This window comes from Pteropus vampyrus, unplaced genomic scaffold (assembly GCF_000151845.1).
Source record: "Pteropus vampyrus isolate Shadow unplaced genomic scaffold, Pvam_2.0 Scaffold8, whole genome shotgun sequence".
Classification (NCBI taxonomy): domain Eukaryota; kingdom Metazoa; phylum Chordata; class Mammalia; order Chiroptera; family Pteropodidae; genus Pteropus; species Pteropus vampyrus.
Genome location: NW_011888789.1, coordinates 4,350,648 through 4,374,636, shown reverse-complemented (window position 1 = coordinate 4,374,636; position 23,989 = coordinate 4,350,648). Strand labels below are relative to the sequence as shown.

General features: G+C 41.5%; 1 protein-coding gene across 1 annotated transcript in view; it reads left to right on the top strand.

Annotated features, from left to right (window-relative positions):
- Positions 1–23,989, top strand: part of PRAG1 (PEAK1 related, kinase-activating pseudokinase 1) — a 47,703-nt gene that overhangs the window by 16,447 nt on the left and 7,267 nt on the right. Inside the window, exons 2-3 of the mRNA XM_023538236.1 lie at positions 10,738–10,895; positions 21,440–22,197. Of these exons, the coding sequence (XP_023394004.1) occupies positions 10,738–10,895; positions 21,440–22,197 (916 nt within the window). The remainder of the gene's footprint in view (positions 1–10,737; positions 10,896–21,439; positions 22,198–23,989) is intronic.

The following is a 23,989-nucleotide window of genomic DNA, read 5'->3' as shown; positions in this document are numbered from 1 at the left end:
TTTCAGTCCCACCCTCTAACCTACTGGAAGAGTAGGACTGGAGGTAGAATCAATGACCAATGGCCAATGATTTAATCAGTCATGCTTATGTGATGAAGCCTTCATGAAAACCCAAAAAGACATGGTTTGGAGAGCTTCTAGGTTGACAAACACATGGAGATGTGGGGAGTGACACACTCAGAGAAGGCATGGAAGCTCCGCGCCCTTCCCCCAATACCTTGCCCTATGCATCTCCTATCTGGCTGTTCCTGAGTTATATTCTTTTAAGTAAAATATTTCTCTGAGTTGTGCTTGCTGCTCTAGCATATTAACCATACCCCAGGAAAGGATCGTTGGAACCTCCAATCTGTGACCAGTCAGTCAGATGACATCCTGGACTTGAGATTGGCATCTGTGACAGAAGGCAATCTTATGGGACTGAGTCCTTAACCTGTGGAATCTAATGCTGTCTTCAGTAGATAGTGTCAGAGTTGAGCTGAATGGTATGATACTCAGTCTGAGAACTGATAGTATGGGGAACCCCCACCCCACGTTGGAACTGGATGACTAGAACCATTACCTAGGGTGGGGAAGTTCTGGCTAAGGCTCAGGACAGGGTGATGGAGCTTTTAAGAGAGTCCTGAAGAATTGACCTGAGAGCAGGAAGGGAAGCTCATCCTTATTGGGCAACAGGCTGGACCAGGGTAGGAGTGGAGAAGTAGATCATCCTAGTAACTTTGTTACAAATAGCCTAAATCTCCCAAGCCAGGAATGAAGTCCAATATAAATAGACACAAATTTCTTAAGCCAAATGGATGGGCTCAAGATCTGGGTCAACAAAGTGGACTTGAAGCATTTGCTGAATCAAAAGAAGAGGAGAGAGATAATTTTGAAGGCAAGATTGTCAAAACCAATAGTTTAGAAGCAAAAAGATTCTAGTCAAGCACAGAACATCTTGGTGGATGGATTCCAACAGGAATAGGTCAGGACTAGAACAGCAACGATTCCCAAGTTGGTGAATAACAACTCACTACTGTTTTGGTTTAGTCAGTCACCAGAGTTCTCTGTGTAGGGGTGGGAAAATGGGGAGGGGATGTGAAGAGGGAAAGAACCATGGGAGATTCTTTTTCTGTGGTGGGAGGCAGGCTAATGCAATAAAAGAGGTTCTTATGTTTCTAAATTTTCACATAATGGAGCTAAGCAACCTGCTTCTCTGAAGAGTATGTCAGCCACTGAACCTGGGGCTACACTGAAAATTATCAAAATGAAGTCTGCTTGATGGACAAATCAACTCTTCTGAGTTATTTTAGAATAATGCAGATCATCAAGCATCACCCCGATTGACTTTCTTCTTTGAGTCTCTTTAAAGTACCATAATAAAAATAGAGGCATCAAGAGAGACTGAAACCTCTAGCCTATCTGCTGTTTTCTGCTTCTATCCAGGTAGTAAAAAGAATTACTGGGTTTACTGGAGGCTGCTGAAGTTCTCTCTCTGTCTCTGCCTTTCTGTGTCTCTGCTTTACTTTCTCTCTCCTCATCCATCCATCCATCCATCCATCCATCCATCCATCCATCCATCTACATTCATTTTCCTGAATAACTAACACTTCCTATGTACCTGATACTGTTTGCAGCACTAATTAAATATTAACTCATTGAGTCTTCCTAACAGCCCCATGAGGTAAGTATTATTGTTATCCTTGTTTTATAGATAGGAAGCTGAAGCGCAAAGAGATTAAGAGCCTTTTCCAGGGCCTGCAGCCCGGTGAGCAGTGTAGCCGAGACCCAAACTCAAGCAGTGGAACCCCAGTGTCATGCTCTTAACCACTGCATCCCTGGCCTTCCTAGGTGACTCTGAAATCCATCTGGGAAGTCACTCAAATGCTTGCATGACTCTCCTTCCCACAGGCTCCTCGGGGTTCTCCTACACAGTGCTGGCCTGTGGACCAGGCAGCTGGTGGGAGGTGGCCCTCTGTGGATTGTGGTTGGTCAGTCTTTACTTCCATTTGTTATTCATCTCTGTTTTCATCCTCTCTAACCATCTGCCCCTTGTGTGAACAAATGTAAAAGCTTCCTCCTTGACTTTCTGGAGCTGGGGACTCAAGGTTCTTGGGCGATTGTATTGGAGATGAAAGTGTGGTGGACTGGGTGATGGGGCCAAAGCTGCTGGGCTCTCAGCACTCTGTTACCTGCTCCTCAACAGCTGCTTCTCCCTGTCCTCAGCCTTTGCTGAAACCTCTTCATGCCAGGTAATTCCAAACATCTGCCGTCCTCACCCCTGCTCCAGGCGGTCCCGATCTACTTTAGGGAAGTACACAACCATGCAGACTGGGGTCACAAATAAAGGATTCATTTTCTGAGATCTGACAGGTCATCTTTTAAAAATATTGATACCTCTCAATGCCAAAGTGTATCTGTATATAGTCAGCGCAAATGCTTGCAAATTTCCATTTGACCAGTTTAAGCATTTTTATCCTTGACCAAAATCAACTAGTAACCTAAACCTGTGTGTCCTTATCTTTAAAAATAAGTATGGCTCTATTCCTGTTTTTAAATGGTTTCCACCGAATGCAAAGTGCATTTATCTTCAGGTTGAACCAAAGGGCTTTTCAGCTTATAGAGCCCCACAGTCACTAGTGCATTAACTAAAAATGCAAATTAACAGGCTGCACCTTAAAGGTCATTTGACCAAAACTGAAACTGACTTCCTATCTTTGTACATGCTAATAGATCAGTGGAGAAAACATGCTCCCAGAGCAGAAGGGTCTTAGTCCTTTCAGGTGGCACTGAGACACTTGCTAAATAATCCCATCTAAGAGCACCAACGCATCTTCATCTAAGAGCACCAAAGATAAAAGCGACAAAAATCTTCCCAGCTTAGTTATCTGCCTTTCTCTTCTTGTATCCTGGAAAACAACAACAACAGTAACAGCACTGTAAAAACTAGTAGATTTGTATGAATTCAGGATATTTTGGGACCATTAAATTATGTAGTTATGAGAGAGAATCAGCTATTGAATCCAGCTTTCCTGAGGGTTGTGTGCTCAATGTTCCTGCCTTTTGCAAGTTTTGCCGGGCGAGTGTAATTCTTTTCTTAAAGGAAACATTTATCCTCCCAGATGCCACTGCGTTATTGAAACAGAGGCAGATAAACTTAATCAAGAAGCATTTAATAATTACTCTGTGTTCCAACATGTGACACAGCTCCTCAAACAGTTATAATTTGGGGGTAGAAACAAGCCTATTTCACATGAAACAATTAGAATAATCTAACCAGGGTTATAACCAAATGCTCAGTGATGTGGATCAGACTCCGTTCTGCGTGAGTTCCAGAGGGGACAGCCAAGTTAGAGAAGACCAAAATGGTTTGGGAGGGATTTATAGGTAAGTGCTACCGAGGCTGGGTCTTGAGGGTGGAAAAGTTTTGAAGGGGAGAGAGGTTTGTTTCCTTCGAGTCATTGTTGATGGAGGAGGGGAACACAGGGTGCTTTAAGGATAATGAGAGACCAGCTTAATTAGAGCGAAGGATTTATGAGGGAAGTAGTATATTAACATGCGCTCTAATGTATAGACAGTGGAGAGAAATAAAGACATCGAGATTGTCAAAGGAAATCTGGAATGTGTGTTTCTGTCACCGTGGGGGACCTGAGTTGATCAGTGTGGTGGCCAAGGTTGAGAATCCTTATAGGAGCTCTGTGTAGTACTCTTCAGAGTCAGCCATGGTCATGAGAGCAGTATTTTAGAAAGATTTTGAGTCGATGCAAATCTTTTCTGAAGATATGGATTGAACCCTCTGTATACTTTTTTTGAGGAGCTTGACAATGAAGGGGTGGTTTCAGCTCTATCCACTATCATATCCCCAACACTTAACACAGTGCTCAGCACACAGTAGGTAGTCAGTATTTGTTTGCTGAAAATCCTGGGAATGGTATTCAGGACAGACAGGATGGGGGATGCACTGCAAGTAATTCAGGCATAAGATATGGTAAAAATGGGGTATTCTTATTCACCAAGCAGACCTGGTTTTTCAGCTTGAATCATTTAAGGATTTCGACTTTAGGGTGTGGCTAAATAGCAGAGAATAAATGAGGTGAAACAATGTATTTTAGAGGGTATTTAAATTGCTTCTAATGATGGAGCCTAATAAGACAATTGGAGACTGAAAGCTGCAGGTCAGAGAGGCAGATCCGTCTCTACTTTCCTGTACTTTTGCAGGAAATGCATTTTATAGAAAAGTCAGAGAGGAACTGAGGGGAAACCGAGAGCTTTGAGCTGGTGATTCACAGCAGGCTGACAAGGCACTCCTGCTGCCTCTGAAGCTGGCGCTCCATCCTCAGGGCTGCTCCACGAGACCCCTGCAGTCACTGGCCCAGCCTGTCACAGGGCTCTGGGAGGCCGTGCTGATGAGGATGGCACCGAGGGCTGGAATCTAGGATGGTAAGAGTTTCTCATTCTTTGATTTAGGTACAACTTGATTTATTTGCATCTAAAACCATTCTGTTTTCACTTCTTAGTGATTTTTTAAATGTATATAGAATTTTTTAACCTGTTTATACTTTGAGAGCTACCTCAAAGGTCTTCTCTGAGTCATCACTAAACCTAGCAGTGAATTTGACCAACCCAGAGACATGGTGGTATAGATGTGTACCGGGTCTAGAGAGGTAATCTAAAACTGCATGCTGGCATTATTTGAATTTTCCTGTATGTAGCTCCAGAGGCAAAAAGGCACTCAACCAAAAGCATGTGAACTTAACAAAAGTCAGGGTGGTGAAAATGAAAATTTACCTCAGTAACACTTGAAATTATGCTGTAGTATGAGGATTCTAGCAGCCACGTAAAGTTTGACATATAGTCTCTGCCACACATTGGGGCTCGGCGTCCATTAAGAATTTCGGACATTGTGAAAACTCAGGGGTATTTTTAGAAGAGGTTTCTTCCTACAAATGAGGAAGTCTGGCAGATGGCTCTTCCGCCTGGATTATTTTTTCTAGCTTTCTACCAATACGGTATGGAGAAAACTCTGGCAAGACTTCTTTCTCTAAGGACAATGAGGGGAAAAGCCATTCTAAAACACTGGGCAGCAGCTGCAGTGCTCTGAGTCTCTACGGACGGTGTGCCACTGGCCATGTATGTCGCCCTACGCTCTGTGACTGTGCCTAATCAACAGGGGGAGGCAGGAAAGGAAGTCTGAGCAAGAACGAGTCGTTTATCACACCGCATGAGCAAAGACATCTGTGTGGGGCTTGTCCTCGCTTTAGCTGATAAGAATGTTATTCACCACCCAAAGAGGAAAGACTAGAGAGTGTGGTTTTGGCTCATTGAAGCCACTTCCTTAAATGACTTGGCATCAAATTTCATCTCATAGATGGTTTGCATTGGTTTTATGAAGGACAAATCAAATTATCATTAATGAGGGAAAGGTTCTTGTAAAAAAATAATTGTAGTCTTGTTGTGTGTTGTTGCGTGCATTCGAATTATCATTTGGCCTTAGGTCTGACAGAATAATCTATTAGGGCCCAGAAGAGTCACCATTGGAATATTCAGCCCTTTCCACGGACTTTTAAGAAATCTGTTGCACACACAGTCTCAAGACACAAAAATAAGTCGTCAGTCCCTGCTTTGATGGCAAGCCTTTTATTTTAAAATCTGATATTTTGCTCATTCCCTACTTAAAGTGGCAATTCTCTAGGAGTACAGATTACACAATTTTCTAGAGTGGAAGATTTTGGATACAGCTTGTGAAAGAGTCATCACTCCGAAGATTTTGCTATTAGAGAAAGTGACACACCTTTCTCTCTCCATTTATACCTGAGCATTCCAAATGCCTATTGGATTTTAGTTACCTGGTGGGAACCTCTGCTTTTTGAGCCTTTTTTGTAGAGAAACAGTAATAATATTCCCAGAAGCCATGAAAACATGAAATTGGGGCTTGGGTAATAACATTTACCAGGGTCTGCTTCAAGAAACTCTCCACTTCTCTGCACGCGCGCGCGCACACACACACACACTCACACACACACACGTGGAGAATTTATCCTGCAGTCACAGGAGTACTCTGATTTTGTCTGCATTCACTTGGTGAGTTTTCAAAGCTGTGACTTCTCCTTCACAGTGACTAGATGCAGAAGAATTAACCCTCAGAGTCTCAGAAGAGTTGTTAAGTTTGAGAAATAACTTTCTCCGTCTACGAGGCTATTCTGTGGTGGAACCAACTCTCACTGAGCTGTTCTGTCCTCTGAGGGGCCTGACGGAAATCCTGCCGGGTCATCGCTTTTGTTCTGTGCCTTTCAAAGGCTCAACAGCAGGTCGACAGGAGTGGCCATCCTGGGCTCATTCAAGCCGTAGTGATTTTCTTTCCTTCTAGAGACTTTCATTTTCAGTTTATCGAATATTTCAAACATACAGTGAAAAAACATACAGAAATAATTTAACTGGCATTTATGTATCTCCCTAAGATTTTTCAAGTATTAACATTTTGCCATTTTTTTAAGGTTTTTTAAAAAATAGATTATTATAGGTACAGTGGAAGACCTCTCCTTATTTAATTGCCTTTTCAATTTCCCGGTGCTACCCAGAGTAGTCACTATCTTAAAGTTAATGAGGAGTATTTCCATTTTACTATGTATAGTTGTTATACAAAAAATATATAGATTGTTATGTTTTAAAATGTGTATAATGGTTTCTGTAATTGACACCACTTGATATACTGTACATGAGTCTTTTACAAGGTACACTTTTATATTCATTTGAAGAATCATTTTCATATTGGTACATTACAATCAAGTTCATTTGTTTTTGAATGCTATAATAAGCAATGCTGTATACAATAATGTCTCTATTCCTTTATTGATGGACATTGGACTGTTTAAAATTTTGGTTTTGCTATTAGTAATGCTTTGAACAGCCGTGTTCATGTCTGAGGGTTTCTCCAGATCTGCACTGTTCGGTACAGTAGTCGCCAGCTTAAAATGTGGCCGGTCTAAATTGCCATGTGCTATAAATGTAAAATACATACCAGATTTTGAAGACTTAATATGAAAAAAATATAAATTATCTCATTAATAATTTTAATATTCATTGCCTGTTGAAATGACAATGTTTTTATATATTTTGTTAAAATATACTATTAAAATAATTTCACCTATAATTTGGCTACTAAAAAATTTAAAATTATATATACATGACTTGCATTATATTTCCATTGGACATGCTGTTCTAGATCAGGAATTGATAATCTACTACCCACAGGCCAGCTATTTGTGTTTATAAATAAAGTTTTATTGGAAAACATACCCAATCATTTATACATTATCTATGGCTGCTTTCCTGCATCAACAGCAGAGTTGAGTAGTTGCAACAGAAACTATATAACCCATGACCCTAAAATATTTACCATGTAGCCCTTTAAGGAAAAGTTTGTCGACCCCTATTCTAGAGCAATGATTTTTAACCTTTTTTAAATCAATACCCATAAGAAAATATATGTTTAATATCATGATCCAACACACATACACATACTCCCCTGAAACGAAAGTTTTGTAAAACAAAGTTTCACAATCCCTGATATGTATTTTCATATTTTCTGGTCTGTTCTATTTTGTTAAAATAAACTGTTGGTCAATAAACTATCGTGACTCAGTAAATTGACTTAGCAGTTCATTAACTACTAGAAATTTAAATATCTTTGCTCAAGAATGTATACTGAAAAATAGAATAGAAAGTGAATAGCTTCATTATAGGAATATGCATATTCAACTTCACAAGATTCATCAATGTGTTGTCCAGTGCGTGTGTCTGTATACCAATCTTCAGTCTCTTCAGTCTCACAAATAGTGCTAGAAAGTTCTCATTTTCCCACATCCTTAACAATATCTGATATTGCCAGACTGATCTGATCGGTGTGAAATGGAATCTTCTTTTATTTATAATCTGATTACTGGTAGGTTTGATCATATGTTAATTGGCTTTTCTTGTTTTTTCTTTTGTGAATTGCCTTTTCATATCTTTTGCCCTTTTTTTTAATGGGGGTCATTTATCTGTCTCTCGTATATTTATATTCTAATACTTTATCCATTATATAGATTGCAAATGGCTGGATTGCCCACACATTTGGTTTTTTTACTTTTTTTTTTTTTTACTTTATAGTGTCTATTATTTTATGAGACAGAAGTTTTAAATTTTAAAGCAATCAAATTTATCTTTTGTTATGGATTTTCTCTGATATTTTCTTCTAACAAATTTTAAATCTTGGGGGATTTTTTCCTGTCAACAATTCATAATTATACATAGTGTGAAATATAGTTCTACCTTCTTATTTTCTTTTGTCCTATTATTGATAGCTGGTGTACGAGTACCATGAACTGTTTATCTTCCCATCACTGATGCTACACTACATTCGTCACATAGCAATTCCCATAGACAGAGCTCTGTTCATTGGCTCTCTGTCCACAAAATGATTCTAGATACATTAGAAACAAATTTTTACTACTCTCACTTATACTGTAACCAGGTCTAGAGGGTTTTACAGGCAAGTTTTAGAAATATTTCAAGGAACACATAATCCCTATTTATACAAACTATATAAGATCACTGAAAAAGAGAAAAAGTTACACAATTCATTTTGTAATTCTAATTTAACCTTTATAACAAAACTAGACAAGAACAGTTCAGGAAAGAAAAATTATGGGCTAACCTCACATTTAAATGTAAAATTAAAAATCCTAAATTAAATATTAAATTGAATCCAGCCATATGTAGTAAATTAAGTTAATGCAAAATGTGCAAGCATGGGTTAATTTATTAATTTATTAATGTAACTCATCACATTAACAGAATAAAGGAGGAAAATGATATGACTTTTGTACAGATATAGAAAACCATTCAATAAAATTCAATAACTATAAATGATTTAAAAATATAAAACACTTAGAAAACTTAGAATAAAAATACTTCCTTAACCTGATAAAGAACATCTACCATGCAGCGATGTTAAAGCGTTTCTTGTCATGCTCTGATATTGAGTGTTCCCTCTTTGCATCTGGCACCTGAGAACTTTTCGTTCTTTCACCGCTTTGCTATTACTTTAAATAATTGTGTGTGTGTGTGTGTACTCACACACACATTTGTGTGGTTTTTAGTTTTATCTATATACATCATCGAGTGTTTTTTTATGTTTGTGGAATGAGGAGCTATGCCAGTTCAGCAGCTATGGTGCTAGAATTTCACCCTTGGCAATTTTCTGAGCCTGAAGACCAAGAGACTGCAGAGACTACTCTGTGTTTGGTGGGGGGGAAGCAGGGGCACAGAGAGCAGTAGTTGGATTTCCATAGCTGGCTTCTCTCCTAGATTGAGGAGTGGTCATTATTCACAACTTCAGATCTTGGCTTCATCTGGAAAGCCATTACTGATGGATCTGATGAGAATAAAAATCTTTTATGAAACTTTCTATGACTATATTTTGCCAGAGGGTAAAAGAAAGATAATCTACTGTTGCAGCATGATACTTCCAAGATCCCTACAATGGCATTGAAATATAAAGAATACTGTTAGCTGTAATATTGCTATCACTGTCCCACTTACGTTTAACAGCTTAGTGGTTCTAAGGGTCAGAGTTGGGGAGAGAGAGGTGTTTCTAAAGAGCACTTTTCATAGTAGCAAACAAACTTTCTCTAAACTTTTCTGTGAGTGAACAAGAGATTTCAGTGGCTGTGAAGACCAATAGGGCCTGGCCATGTTGAACATAAAGAACAATCAATACCCTCTTGACTGTAAGGTCATATGCATTAAATAAGGCAGTTCTGATGCCAGATCGATATTGTATTGTATATTTCCTGCAGCAGATGTTGAGATATAGATCTACTGTCGTGGGAACAGGAATGTCATCAGGAAATATCGGTTCAGATAAATCTGGGTTACCACCAACAGGGACAGAGCTGGATTGATTGTGGTGAAAATGTCAGGTCAGAGTGAATATTCATGTAGTCCTTGAAAAAGGGGGAAGGAGAAATCAATAAGCTAAACACTCTACCGAATAATGGAACTGTTTTTTTCCAAGGAGGAGTTCTTTGTTCCTGAACTTGGTGTTCCTGTCCCTGATATGTTGGCAATGTTGTCTTAGAGATGCAAAAAAAGATTTCATAGAAAGCTTAAGGACAGATTCATTCCACAGTTCTGGAATAAGGATTATGTTAACATGGTTATATCTGCGTATTGCACTAGACGTCTGGTTAAAATTTAAATAAAGTCCCCTTAATTCCAAGGAACAACCTAGACTCTTTGAAGTTATGTCAAGAGAGTACCAGGCAAAAAAGAAATCCCATGTTTTTAGTTCTGATTTACATAATTCATTTATGCTGTGATCTTGCAAAAGCTACCCAATCTTACTATATCTCCATACATTCATTGGCTTATATGATGATATTCAATTTTTCTTTGTAGAGATGTTACATAGAATATAGTAGATGACATAAATGTTGTGGCAGAGAGGGTCAAAATATGAAAGCAGTTTTTCCTCAATCATGATTTTGGCATCTGTCTGTATTTAACAGATTCACTTCTCTTACCATACCCAAGAAACCTCTTACCATTTATGTGCATAGGTTTCAAAAGAGCCCCTGTTCTCTCTTCCCAAAGTATTTTTTTCGAAGCTTGCTGGTGTTGGTCAGGTTTCAAGAGCATAGTAGGTTCATGGTCCATTGGCCCTGTTTTTGACTAGAAACCAAATTAATTGCTTTTATTGTTTGTTGCTACATTTTCCAGGCACCTTTTAAAAATGAACAAGAGCAGCTCTGATTTGGAAAAAGTGAGCCAAGGCTCCGCAGAGAGCCTCAGCCCATCCTTCAGGGGTGTCCACGTCAGCTTCACCACGGGCTCTACAGACAGCCTGGCCTCGGACTCCAGGACCTGCAGTGATGGAGGTAACCAACTTGACCTTGACATGAAGGCTTAGATTCCCCCGAGTCTAGAAGGCCAGGATATACTGGGTTAACTGCCAGGGTTTGGGAGGGCTGAGCTAGACCTACTGTCTTGGTCCTACTTTTCCCATAAATTACACTCTTCCGGGGAGTGGTTGACATTGATTCCCTGTTGCATCCATGGCAGGGTGCCTCATCTCCTGCTGCACTCTCCAGTCATATGTGGTGCATCCACATGGTAACAAGGTGAGAGGAGGCAGAAGTTGAAAGCATGTTGAAAGACGATTCCTTGAGTAATGAGCCATCTCTATGTAGTTCTGCTCTCCATTTCTGTCCTAAGGATTAGTTTTCAGGGGGTTGGGCACATGCCAACTACAAGTTTTCTCTCTCGCCAACCCTCTGTGTTTCTCCCTCTCTCTCCCTCCCCTCTCTCATGTGGGTGCATGCACACGCACATGTCTACACATGCACACACTTGAACACAGCAGGTGTTTATATACACGTTTGATGAGTTAAGAGCACATGTTTCAGTAGGTTACCATCCATCCCATTATCTGGATAAAGCTCAAAGGCATCACGTGTAGGTATGTCCTGATTGCGCATATTTCTGAAAAGGACCTCCCGTTTTCTATAGTTGTGATGGGTAGTATTAAAAGCTCTCACTCTTTCATTCTTCGTGTGTGTGTGTCCTCTCCTGTATCATGTTAGGTTTCGACATGCATTAGCATGGCTTCTTCTCTCACTCCTATGGAAGAATTTTTTCTCAGTAGGCAATTTTGGAGTAAAGGCTTCTATTGAAAATTTACTGTCACCATCATTTTTCTACCTAAAAGATGAGTACTGCTAAGACAAAAACATACGTTTTAAGTCAGAATGTGGTGTGTTCTGATGGGAAACTTCTGATAGTTCCAACTTAAAAACAGGAAATATCTTAGCCTTGATTCGGGTGGGATGTGACAAAAGAGGATTTTCTTTTTCTGCAGATTTTCCTGGGCTTCTATCTTTTTCCTTTTCCCATCCCATTGTGCAAAAATTCCACAAGGCAGATTATTCCATAGAGGGCTGGGCTGGGCACATGAACCATTAGCCCTGTGTTGGTCAGCCCTGACCCACTGTCAGGATTGTGACCAATTCTGAGGGAGCAGTCTACAGTGGAGTCCTCCATCGGTCACTGGCCAGCTGCTATCGATGAGAACGCGACTTAACTGCCTCCGCACGTTGCTTCTCAGAACCAGCAAGTCATGATGTTTGCTCTCAGAGCTCTTGTAGTCTATCAAGGAAAATAAGATAAAAACACGTGACACATGGGTAGATAGAATAAGCTAGAAAATTGGGCTGCCCAGGGCATGGGTACTTATAAAGGCTGATGGAAAAGAGAGAGGGTTTAAGGAAGGCTTTTCAAGAAGATGGGGCTTAGTGCATGTCTGAAGTGTGGTTAGAATTGAGAAAGAGAGAGCTTCTCAGGTAACAGAAACAATAAAAGAGGAGTAAAGACTCGGGTTAGCAGTGCACATTGGGAAGGCGGTAAGACCAGCCTGACACACTTCAGTGGAAGCAGGTGAGGGGAAAATGGGACTTGAGGCTGGTGGAAAGCAGGAGGCTGGATTGTACAATGCTCTTGAAACCAATTTATGGAGGTAGGAAAAAGGGAGCTGCAGGGGGTTAATGAGTACAATGGTGGCACCTAATTTAGATATTTTTTAATTAAAATGAGTACATTTTCATGGTTATTCTTTTACGATGAGCAGTTATTCAATGGAAATGCATCTCAAAATTTGGATTCCTAGATCCACAGGAAGGTGCGAATCTTGTTACCAGACTCTGGCTCCTTAGGATAAGCCATTTCTTTCTGCTGCTCCTGTGTATGGCTCTGTACCCGGAACCATGCTTTGAAATTGGCAAAAGACCAAAGGCATGCTCTTTCATTCTCTCTCTCTCTCTTCCTTTCTAACATCTCTTTAACATTAATCTGGAAAATATCCAGAAGCACTGGTCATGAAATGTGAGAAACCCTTCATTGGGCTTCCTATCATTAACCAAGGCTGCTTGCTTTCGAGCTATTATTGAACAATTATCTTTTGGTCCCGTAAGTCCTTACTCACTTCTACCTTGTACTCGAAGTAGTCACCCATCATACCATCTATTACTATTTGGCATCTAGTACTGAAGCTGAGAGTGGATCAGAATAAGAGAGGTAGAAATAGTTCAAGCTGAAGTTCTTTAAACCAGAATGTACTATCTACCTCTCTGATGTTATATATTAAATCATACTATACCTTTAGACTATATGTTTATTTTGTCAGTAGGAAATCACTGATGAAAATGATGCATTTCATTGACTTTTTGCATCTGCAGTATAGGCTGGCCAGAGAGGTGAGGACAAAGTCGTTCCGGGGCATATCATAGTAGTTGTTTGTGTAAACTACTTAAATGATCGTCAGGTTCATTCTGCTATTCAAGTTCTGTGACAAAATTTTAAATTTTACAAGAAAAACATAATTGAAATCTATAACTTCGTTACACTTTAAAAACTAGTTTGTTTAAACGTTATGTTTATAAAGTATCATTTTCGTATTAATTTTACATCTCTATGCTTGTGTCACATTTCACAGTCATCAGAGCACATCTGTTATCCCATTTGTCCATGTGGGTAGTTCAATCGAACAGTGAGTCAACTTGGTAGAAGGAAAAATCAGTCTAAGCAGTTGTTTCATTTATGCTTGCTGTGGGAGGGACAAAGTGCACGTGCCAGGACAGATCTATGAATGCTGCCAACAGGAAGCTTGTCTGTAGTGAATGGGTGGATGGACGTGAGGGGAAATGATCTGCTAAATGAAATGGTCATCAGAAGACTCTTGTGCTTTAAACGGTTACTTTTAAATATGCAAACCTCATGACTCATTAAGATCATTTTCCTTTTTGATTTAGGATAACAAAATTCAGTTCAGTAGCTGAACAGGCATCTATGGATGCCAGGTTCCCATGGTACAGGTGATTAGAGAGTTTTGTTGAACTGAAACTGTTAGTACAAACACTAGATAAGAGGTCTAACTATACAGTGAGCATAGATATAAACTCACATGAAAATATGTACCAGGGCAGTGTTGGTTTTCTTATTTTTATAGCTAGCAAACCAAAAGATACAGAAAGTTAATTAAATATCTTGACAGTAGTTAGCTTGTTTTTCTAAATAATAATGCCAAGTCAGTTTTTAAAATGTACATTAATTCAACCATTAATTTGATAGATATTCGTTGAATATAAACTGTGTTCTGGGTATCATTCTAGTTGTTTAAGATATAGAAGTGACTCCTCCAAAAATACCCAGTTCCTTCTTTCATGGAGCTCACATTCTGGTGAGGAGAGATGGACAATGAAGAAGATAAAGGAGTCAAGTAGCCAGTGGGTCAGATGGTAGTAGGCGCTATGGGGAAAAACTGGGCCATGAAGGTGGCAGCGAGGGGCAGGAGGACCTGTCAGCAGGAGACAGTGAGTCCACAAAGATCAGACATCAGTCAAAATAAGTGACAGCAGACTGTCACCAAGCATTTGCTCCCTTGATTACTATTTCTCAGGCTGTTACCTGAGAATCTATAAGAAGAAAGAGTATTTTTTTTTTAAAGGCGATCTTGGAAAAGGTATCTGAAACTTTCTAGCTAAAAATAGTGTGTTTTCTGACTGTTAAACAGGCTTGTTAAAGCACTTGATCCTAAATCAATGGGTTCAGTCTAATACATTACATTGGAGTTTATACCCCACCCCCAACTCCCATAGAGGCAGATTTGGTCATGAGTTCTGTCCCAAGAGTTCTATTACTAAAGGATGAAGAAGCAATCACAAAGGAAGAACTACTAATTTTTAAGATTGTCTGTGGCCTGAGCCCTTACAATATCACTAAAGTGAAGCTTCATCTTTGTTTAAACCATTTCTCTTCAAACTGAATTTTAAACACACACACACACACGCGCGCGCGCGCACACACACACACACACACACACACTTACTTCAGTGAAGTCATTACATGTCTACGGTAAAAATTCAAACAATGAGGAAAGCTATGAAATGAAAACTCAAAGTCTTCAGACCCCCCAATGCAGCTCCTACCACTACTTCAAACATTTTTTCTGTATTATCTCAGAAATTTTGTCCATATTTTGAATATCATAAACTTCATTTCTGTGCATTTTTATACTTATATCTTGAAGTCTTTTAAATCAGAACCTCTAGAACTACTTCATTTTTTTTAATGCTGCATAATTTTTCATCGTATGAATCAGTTAAACCTCTTATTAATGGATGTTTAGGTTATTTTCATCACAAGTCTACAGTAAGATCCTGTGACATATGTTGAAATAATTTGGTGAGCATATTTGTAAGATAAATTCTTAGAAGTGGAATTGATGTGTCAAAATATATATGCATTTTAAATAAATGTTACCAAATTATCCTCTAAAAATGTCAATTTATACTTTCATCAACAGCATGCGAAAGTGCTTTGAACTACCTTTTAATTTTACTATTAATTTGGAAGAAAACCCTTAAAGATTGTGTTATAATGAGGGACTGAAAGATCATGATTCCGGAAGAACACTTGGGCTGTAGGCATGGAATATTTTCCGTGATCCTATTTTCCAAACTGAGACAGTGCTTCTCTTTTACATGTAAATCGAATCCATGTCTCGATTACTATTTCTTGGGATGATTAAGTAGTCCCGAGGGACTACTCACAAATGCCACATTTTCCATTCAGTTATAAAATGCTAATAATAATAATGCCTCCATTTCAGACCACCTTTACCTTATTAAAAAAGCAAGGAAACCTTTCAAAGGAATGCTCATTGCTTTAAAAAAAAAAATTTAGAGTTGAGCCCATTGACTGTGGGACCAAACAAGAAGTTGCACAATTTTCCTTTGGAGGAAAAGTTACATGTGATGCTAGAACCTTTCCTCACCCCCAACCTTCTGGGGGCGGGGGGCAGGGGTTTGGCAGAAACGAGCAAAACTGCCATTTCCTGTGTGACACTAACAAGGTCCCTACACAGATGGCTTTAATTTTCTCACTTTTAACATGAGGCGATTGAATGAGCCACAAGGTATGGACGAGATTTTCTCCATCTGCTTGTTCCCTATGCCTTGCATTTAGTAGGTTCTCAAGAAAAATTGACTGAACAAATGGATAAATCCATATAGCTATTTTCAGCTCTACAATCTATTATCATCATTAAAAAAATACTCTAATTTTTTTGAACAAAAGAAAATTTCATTTGTTTTACCTTACTGGAAGTTGGAGAACAATCAGACACAACAGCTAAAGTTTAGAGCGTGGGGACTCTTAAATGGAACTCTGCCCTTTGCCTCCATCCTTGCTTGGGCCCAGCTGCTACCAGAAAGCAGAGCTATGCATTGAGAGAGCCAAACAGTGCTCATTCATACTGCTCAAAACTGGACTGACCACTTCCTCCTTGAGCTCAGCTCTCATTGTGGCTGTAGAGAACAATGAAAGTGCCTATTAAAACCCAGCAAGAAGAGAGGACTCTAGAATAAGGAAAACCTCACAGCACTACATTTGAATTTTTGCCCTGCATTTCTACATAGGGGTTAAGCTTTTTTCCCTGACCATTGAAATCCTGATTGCTCTTCTTTGCTTTTGAAATATAAAGGCACCAAACTGGTATACTTTCCCCTTGGGTCCTTTTAAGATCCCACCCAGTGTGCCATATGTGATGCGTAGTTTCCCACTAGAAACACTTTCTCTTCCCTGAAGCACACCACTAGAGAGATGCAGAGGTGTACACCGTAGCTGGCCCCTGGCTTTCCATGCAGATTTGAAAATTGAGAGGAACACTTAGGAAATGGAATTTAGAGCTCTCTGGCCCAATTAGCATGCAAAATCATTAAAAACAGAAACAAACAAACAAACAAAACCCTACAAAGATGTAACTATGATATAGGCAAACTGCCCAGAAAAGTATTTTCCACTCTCACCCCTTTTATACCTTAAGTGTAAGCCAGAATTCGGAAATGGAGTGATCTAACGCCAGCATAAAACCAGGACGCACGGGCGGCACGCCTTGCTTTACTGCACTTCTCTTTATTGCACTTCGGAAATGTTGCACATTTTTACAAATCTAAGGCAAGATCCTCCATCAGCCGAAACGCTTTATTTTGATAGTCACTATATTGCGGTGGTCTGGAGCCCAACCTGCAATCTCTCTGAGGTATGGCTGTATTTGAATTCGTCTCATGTGCCTTCGGAGCTGAGTCCTGAGAATGTGGGCTGTTGGCCAAAGTTTTTCAGGATGTTTTTAGGCACAATTTTCTGAACCAGTGGTTTGCCTGTGAATTCTGAAACTATTTTAGGTGTCAAGACATATGTGTTCCCTCTTCTTTTCGGCTCTTCTAAATGCAGAGTGTGGCAGCTGCTACAAATAGTCACAACTGAGCTGCCATGTTGCCTACAGCCGTGTTTAGGAGGAGTTTCCTCTCGTAAGAGTCAAGGAAATGACAGAGTCAGAGTGGGTCCTTACGAGTGCCCCTGATGCCATAGAAGATAGCTACTGCTTGTCTTGTGGTGGAGAACTCAGTTTCATTGAGAAAGGCCACATGTTGGCATCTATTTAGGGTAGCCCTAAAAATATCAACAGCTGAGATATGGTCCTGAGGTGGCTGGGGGCTATCAGAGTGAATTATGGTCTTTCACCAGCTCTGATTCCACATATGGAGAACAGCTGCAAGGACCCATAAGTTCAGAAGGATGCCTCAGGTTGGAAGGTGATGTACCTGTTACAGAACTAGGTTATATGTATGTAATATATATATATATATTTGAAATATATATATATTTCAAATACAAAAACTATAATATGCCTACATGATGCTACCTTGTACAGGTAAAGTGCGCATTTCGATGAGCCACATTTCACTGGGTGAGGTTCCTATAAGGTCAGTCCTTCATGTCCACTGGAGAGAAGTGTGGTTGGAGAGCGTTCTTCTGCAGTGCGATCAGCTGATTAGTACGTGCTTTATGCAGGGGTTGTTGAGTGACAAGCACATGGTATGTAAGAAATAAAAGAAAATGAACCAGCCCACCTGCTCATCCTTGAGGCCATGCCTCCTAATACCCAGTCCCGCTTGCCTAAGTGGTTATGAGATATAGGTCTGAGCAAAGCCACTGACTCCCACTGTCCTCACAGTGCCCGGGAAGGCCAGAGAACTCACAGAGGGCAAGGGAGGAAGTCCTTTTCTCTCACTGCCTCAACACGAGTTATTTTTTTGTACTAAAGCAGAACCTCTTGATTCTCTTTGGTAATTTATGGAAAAGAGTGTACAAATTATTTTTTTAAAGGATCCTTGCTATCCTTGCAGATTGGGAAGTTCACCATTGACAGCTGTGGGAACTAGAAATAGAGAGAGGAAGGGTTGAAGCAAGATAACCATCTGCCTAGAGGTATTTTATTTCAGGGGCCGCTTTGAGACAAAATGCCTGTTAGGAGAGGTTGAAAATGAAGAGAGTAGCTGAAATTATAGGCTATTAATGCTGGACTATTCGTAGTGATGCCATCTGGGCAGTTTTTAAGTAAGGAAACTCAGCCTGAGGAGGTCAGCAGCTAATTACGGGCTCATCCTGCTGTCCACCCCTCAGCTCAGAGCAGAAGCAGAAAGGGACGTGTGGGAGGCATCAAGGAGAGCCCTACAAGGAAGGCAAGGAGAACAAACCAGTAAAGATTGGGAAATAAGCACAAGATTTACAGAGGGGACTAGCCAAGGAATTGATTTGTCAGAACCTCCCCAGCCGCTGGACTGGGGACCAGAAGTCCTGACCATAGGCTGGCTGGTCCCTGTCGCTGGAGGTCCTGACTAAAACATTGACCAGGGATTCTCATCACACTTCACTTCCTCCTTTCATCCCTGTTCTTCTACATATTGATGATTAATTGAGAATCTGACAGCTCAATGGGGCGGGCCTCCCTATCCAGAGTGCAGAAAGGCCAGGAAATAGACATGGTTCTGCCTGGCTGCCCTTTTGCTCATCACCTGGGGGACTGCTGGCTGAGGCTTAGTGTCCTTTGAGATCCCCATGCATAAGGGTTCTTGCTCCTCCTCCTTTTTGTAGCCTAGGAGCTCGTAAGTGATCCTCCTCCTCTCTCGGCCTGTGCTGCTAGGAGGAAGGCGGGGAGGAAGTGAGTCACTGCCCTAGCCTTCTGTCCCCAGTTTGGACCAGCCCTTGGGAGGAGAAAAGCTTCTTTCTGGGGAGCATGGGTGGGAGACCTATGAACTTCAGGATTTCAGAGCCTGCTGAGGTCAGCTGCAATCAGGATCTCACCTCCTCTGGCTGGCTGTTTCTTGTGTGCCACCATTGTGACTGTTCAGGGGAGAATACATGGGTGTGTGAAGCTGACTAGTCCTGGCTGCACCACTGCTGCTTGCTTTATAATTAACCTGGGCCTCCTGGAAAGGATATAAATCACTCATTCAGACTTGCTGGCAGGCGCCCTGCCTATCATTAACTAGCAGAATGAGTTGGGAAGGAAAACTTCTTACAATCTTGATAAACCACTGGGTGACCACCTATGCTATGTGGGAGCATGTGGAGCATCATGGGAGCATGCAAGAAAAAGCATCCTGCTTCCTCCTGGGTCTGGGACTGAGGAGCAAGGAAAGGTGCTAATGTGGGGCCCGATGGCCTCACTCTGCTGCACAGGGCTTCTCTTTGGAGGAACCTGTTGGTTCCCAGCTCTTGTGTTCAACAAGCTGTGTGCACCAACTTTGTCCTCCTGTGAGCTTTGCACTGGAGGTTGTACTGGGCAAGAGGCGTCCTGCTCCCATGCACTGTCGATGTGTGTCTGGATGTCAGTGAGGCGAGGGCCCGGATGTCAGTTCTTGCCCTGCCCAAGGCAAGGTGAGTTCTGCGGACGGGGCCATTCACCTTGCTCCCGAGAGGAACATCCCAAGGGAGGAGACCCACTGTTGATCTGAGGAGCTTGGTGCCAGTGCTTGTCCTTATGGGTCTATTCTGTCCCCTACCTTGGTTGGAGAAAGCAGAGAGGGACTCAGTGTGGGCATATTCAGGAGCAGCCCTGGAAAGGTCATGTGCATCTGAGTGAGCTGACACAAAATTAACAGACAATTTGCTTCCTTTGGGGCCTTTCACCACCTGCCTAGGTCTCCTGCGTTTGTTGCATCTCTTTCATTCCAGCCATTCTGCTAAGATGGGGAGGGTTACAGGCACCACATGCCCTGCCCTTAATGTGATGCGGCACAATGAACTAAATGAGGGGTGCACATCATAAGTACCTATTCCCTTGCATCTAAGACCCATATTTCTTTCACATTTTAACCTTCAGGATTATAGGATGCATTTTACAACCTATGAATACAGTCACTGTTTTCTTTCATCCCTTTGAAAGCTGTTATTAAAATAGTGCGTACATCTTCCAGTTAGTGCTTAGAATGAAAGAAATGAGTACCATTTCAATTTGCCCGTTCCTGTTTCCAATGTCCCTAGCTTTTTCTTACATATTTTTTTTTACCTGAACTCTTATTTCATTGTGAAACTTCAATTTTATACATCGATACAAAGAATAAAGTGCAATCTTCACCCCGTGTAGATTAACCCTTCATCTCACCATCTAGGATGCTTCCCAGATAATGTCCCCATTATCTGTGGAGACCTGTGGCCATGTGAAACATTCCGCCATGAGATTCGGTGTCCGTGGGCACTACCCTGGGACTTCAGGGCCCAACAGAGACTCTCTTTTCCTTACGATCTGTTTCTTTAGTAAAGTCACATCCCTCTGCCTTCCAGAATGTCTGTGGGCCAGCCCTGCCCCCCAAGCCACTAAAGTGTTTGCCAAAACTCATAGAACTATATACTAAAACGGGGGAATTGTAGGTAAATTGTACCTCTTTTAAAAAGTCAGGTTTATAGAAAGTAATTTATAAAGGGTACAATTTACCGTAAAAAAATCCAAACCACACATGTTCATGTTTGTGGTTATTGTGGCAGCATTGTTTGCAAAATGTTAGAAGCAACCTAAATGTCTATCAAAAGAGGACTGGCTAAATAGATGATATTTGCACATGATGATATGGGATAGCTATTTAAAAGAACTAGATAGATGGGTATATTTGCTGCGAAATATCTCCAAGATGTAGCATCAAGTAAAGACAAGCAATATTGCGAACAATGGGCGAGTTCGTTCTCCTTTGTGTAAATGTGTGCGTGTGCATTTGTGGGTTCTTCAGCATACCTCCAGAGGGTGCATGAGCAATGGCTGTGGTAGTTTCCTCCAATGAGCGGGCTTATGCTGAGAGCCAGGGTAGGAGGAAGACTTTGTTGGCACTGCACACATTAAATTTTTTTTCATTGTGCATCTATTGTCTCCTCAAGAGATAAATAAAAATAAATTATTTTGACATACATAAATACGTACGTACGTATGTACGTACGTACATACATACATACATACATAAATGCAAGCCCTTAAGGCCCTGGCACTGAGTAGCTTAGGCCTTCAGCCTTATTGTTCCTGTTTTCTCCTTTTCAGGCCCATCATCTGAGCCGACTCACTCACCCACCAACAGTGGAAAGAAGCTCTTTGCTCCTGTTCCATTCCCTTCAGGCTCCACTGAGGATGTGTCCCCCAGCGGCCCCGTGCAGCCGCCGCCTCTCCCCCAGAAGAAGTTAGTGAGCCGGGCGGCCTCTTCGCCAGATGGCTTCTTCTGGCCCCAGGGCTGCCCCAAGCCGAGAACGGCAAGTCCCAAGCTGAACCTCAGCCACTCGGAAACCAACGTCTGCGCTCGTGAGGAGTCCCACTTCAGCTTTTCCTCGAGCCCCGGGAACCGCCACCATCATATCTTCTCCTCTTCTGAGCCTCTGGAGAAAACCTTCAAAGGCAATGGCCACTGGGTTCCAACACCAGGACTGCCAGGCAGCAGAAGCGGCAGCGGGAGCCCCAGCCTCCAGTACAGAGGGGTCCCCTCGGCCTCCTCCTCCCAGCTGAGTGTGGCCAGCCAGGCCTCCACCAGCAGCACCCAGCTCCAGCTCCACAGCCTCCTGAGCAGCATTAGCAGCAAGGAGGGTACCTACACCAAGCTGGTGGGGCTCTACGCCCAGTCCCTGGTCCGCCTCGTGGCCAAGTGTGAGGACCTCTTCATGGGTGGCCAGAAAAAGGAACTGCACTTCAATGAGAATAACTGGTCGCTCTTCAAGCTGACCTGCAACAAGCCCTGTTGTGACTCGGGAGATGCCATTTATTACTGTGCCACCTGCTCTGAGGACCCCGGCAGCACCTACGCTGTTAAGGTAGGTACCCCCACCCCTTCCATTCTGCAGCACAACCAGCTGGTCCTGCCTTGGAAGAATTGTGGCTCAAGCAATTCATTTCTCCTCTCCAGGCTTGAGAAGGAGGGTTGAGTCCTAAGTTTCCTTTTAACACGTAATGCGCAATGATCTCACTCTCTGCCCGGCTTGGGACATGGTGCAATAGGATTTGTACAATGAATAGAAGATTCATTCCGTGCTTTCAGGCATGAACTTATGTGATTAAGCTAGATTAAGAAAACAGTTGCCTTTTAATGCAATAGAGTTCATTCATTTATTCTGCAGGTTTTTAATGAGTAGCTACTGTATGCCAGGTAGTTTGTAAAGATCTGAGTATAGAGGCGTGAACAGAAGGTTCTTATGTAGCTTATAATCTAGTGCAGGAGATGGACAAATTAGGATATTGTTCTTTAGATAGAGCCGGAAGGAGACTTAGATATAGCCATCACCTTGAACAATAAGAGTAATAGCATTGATTGATCATTCACTGTACAACTAGACTTTTGGTTGGATGCAGTAACTATATGACCTTGAAACCTTACAGTTGGGGAATCTGAGGCTTGGAATGAGTAAGTAATCTGCCCATAACTGGTTGGTCGCAGAGATAGATTTGAACCTTAGTTTTTCTGTCTACAAAGTCTATATTTCTATCAGTTAAGAAAAGCAAAGTTCAGAGAAGTTAAGTAAGTAGTCCAAGGTAACACAGCTGTTTAATCTTTGACCCTAGATCTGGGCTGTTGCTGCCACACCCCACTGCTCTCTCAGGGGCAGCTCTGAGCAAACTGGTTGAGCGTCTACACCCATCCAGCCACCCTGGTCTCTGCCACTTACCCGGGTCTTTCTGTGCGGCCACCTTTCTCATCGTCTTTTGGTATCCTTTGGATATCTGGTGGGTCTATGGCCCTTCTATAAATGCAAGCTTTTGTGGGGAGTAAGAAGGGGAACGCTGAGCTCTCTACTATCACCTATCCCAAGATATTCTTTTATTTCTAGTTAGAAAAAAATGTATACAGTAAACTAACATGAAATGGCCTCTATGGGGTAGCTTCCTGCTTACAGGAGAAGTGTTTTAAAAATATAATTATTAGCCAAAGAAAATGGCAATGAATTTTACTTTGAGATTTTTTTTTAAAGAAATTGGTGATACTATCATAAAATATGGACTAAGCCCACGGTTTCTATGTTTAAAGGGCTATATATAATTACTTGCTGCATTCCTATGGGGAAAAAAAAATAGGATAGGGGTGGCTACTAGCAGGATCCAGTTTATTGTACAGAAATCAAGGCCCTGAAAGATTAGTGGCCTGGGTGGCAGGTACTAGATGGAAGAAAAAACGAACGTCCAGATTGGGAGTCTGCATTTCCTAAACTTCATTGCCTCGTTGTGTCTAAACCCAGCAGCTTCTCTCTTGGTAAGCTACCCTTCTTTGCCACAATTAAAAGAAGAAAATTAACAATCCTAGCATCCCTTCCCATTAGGATGGTGCTAGTGGCCACATGGGTGCAGATGCTCAGCCAGCTTGCTCAGAGCTACACCTGAGCGAGCAGTGGGGTGTGGCAGCAAAAGCCCCGATTTAGGGTCAAAGATTAAACAGCTGTGTTGCCTTGAACTAGAGGAAGAACTGAGTGGACCCTTCAGTGAGCCGAACATGATTAGTCTGTTATCGCTGTCGGCCCAAAGCCAGGGGTCTTTATCCTGCCAATGAAAGGGATGTAGTTTTGAGATCTTTGAAAGCCAAAGGGATGGCAGTACCTTTAGGAAGTACTTAATTTT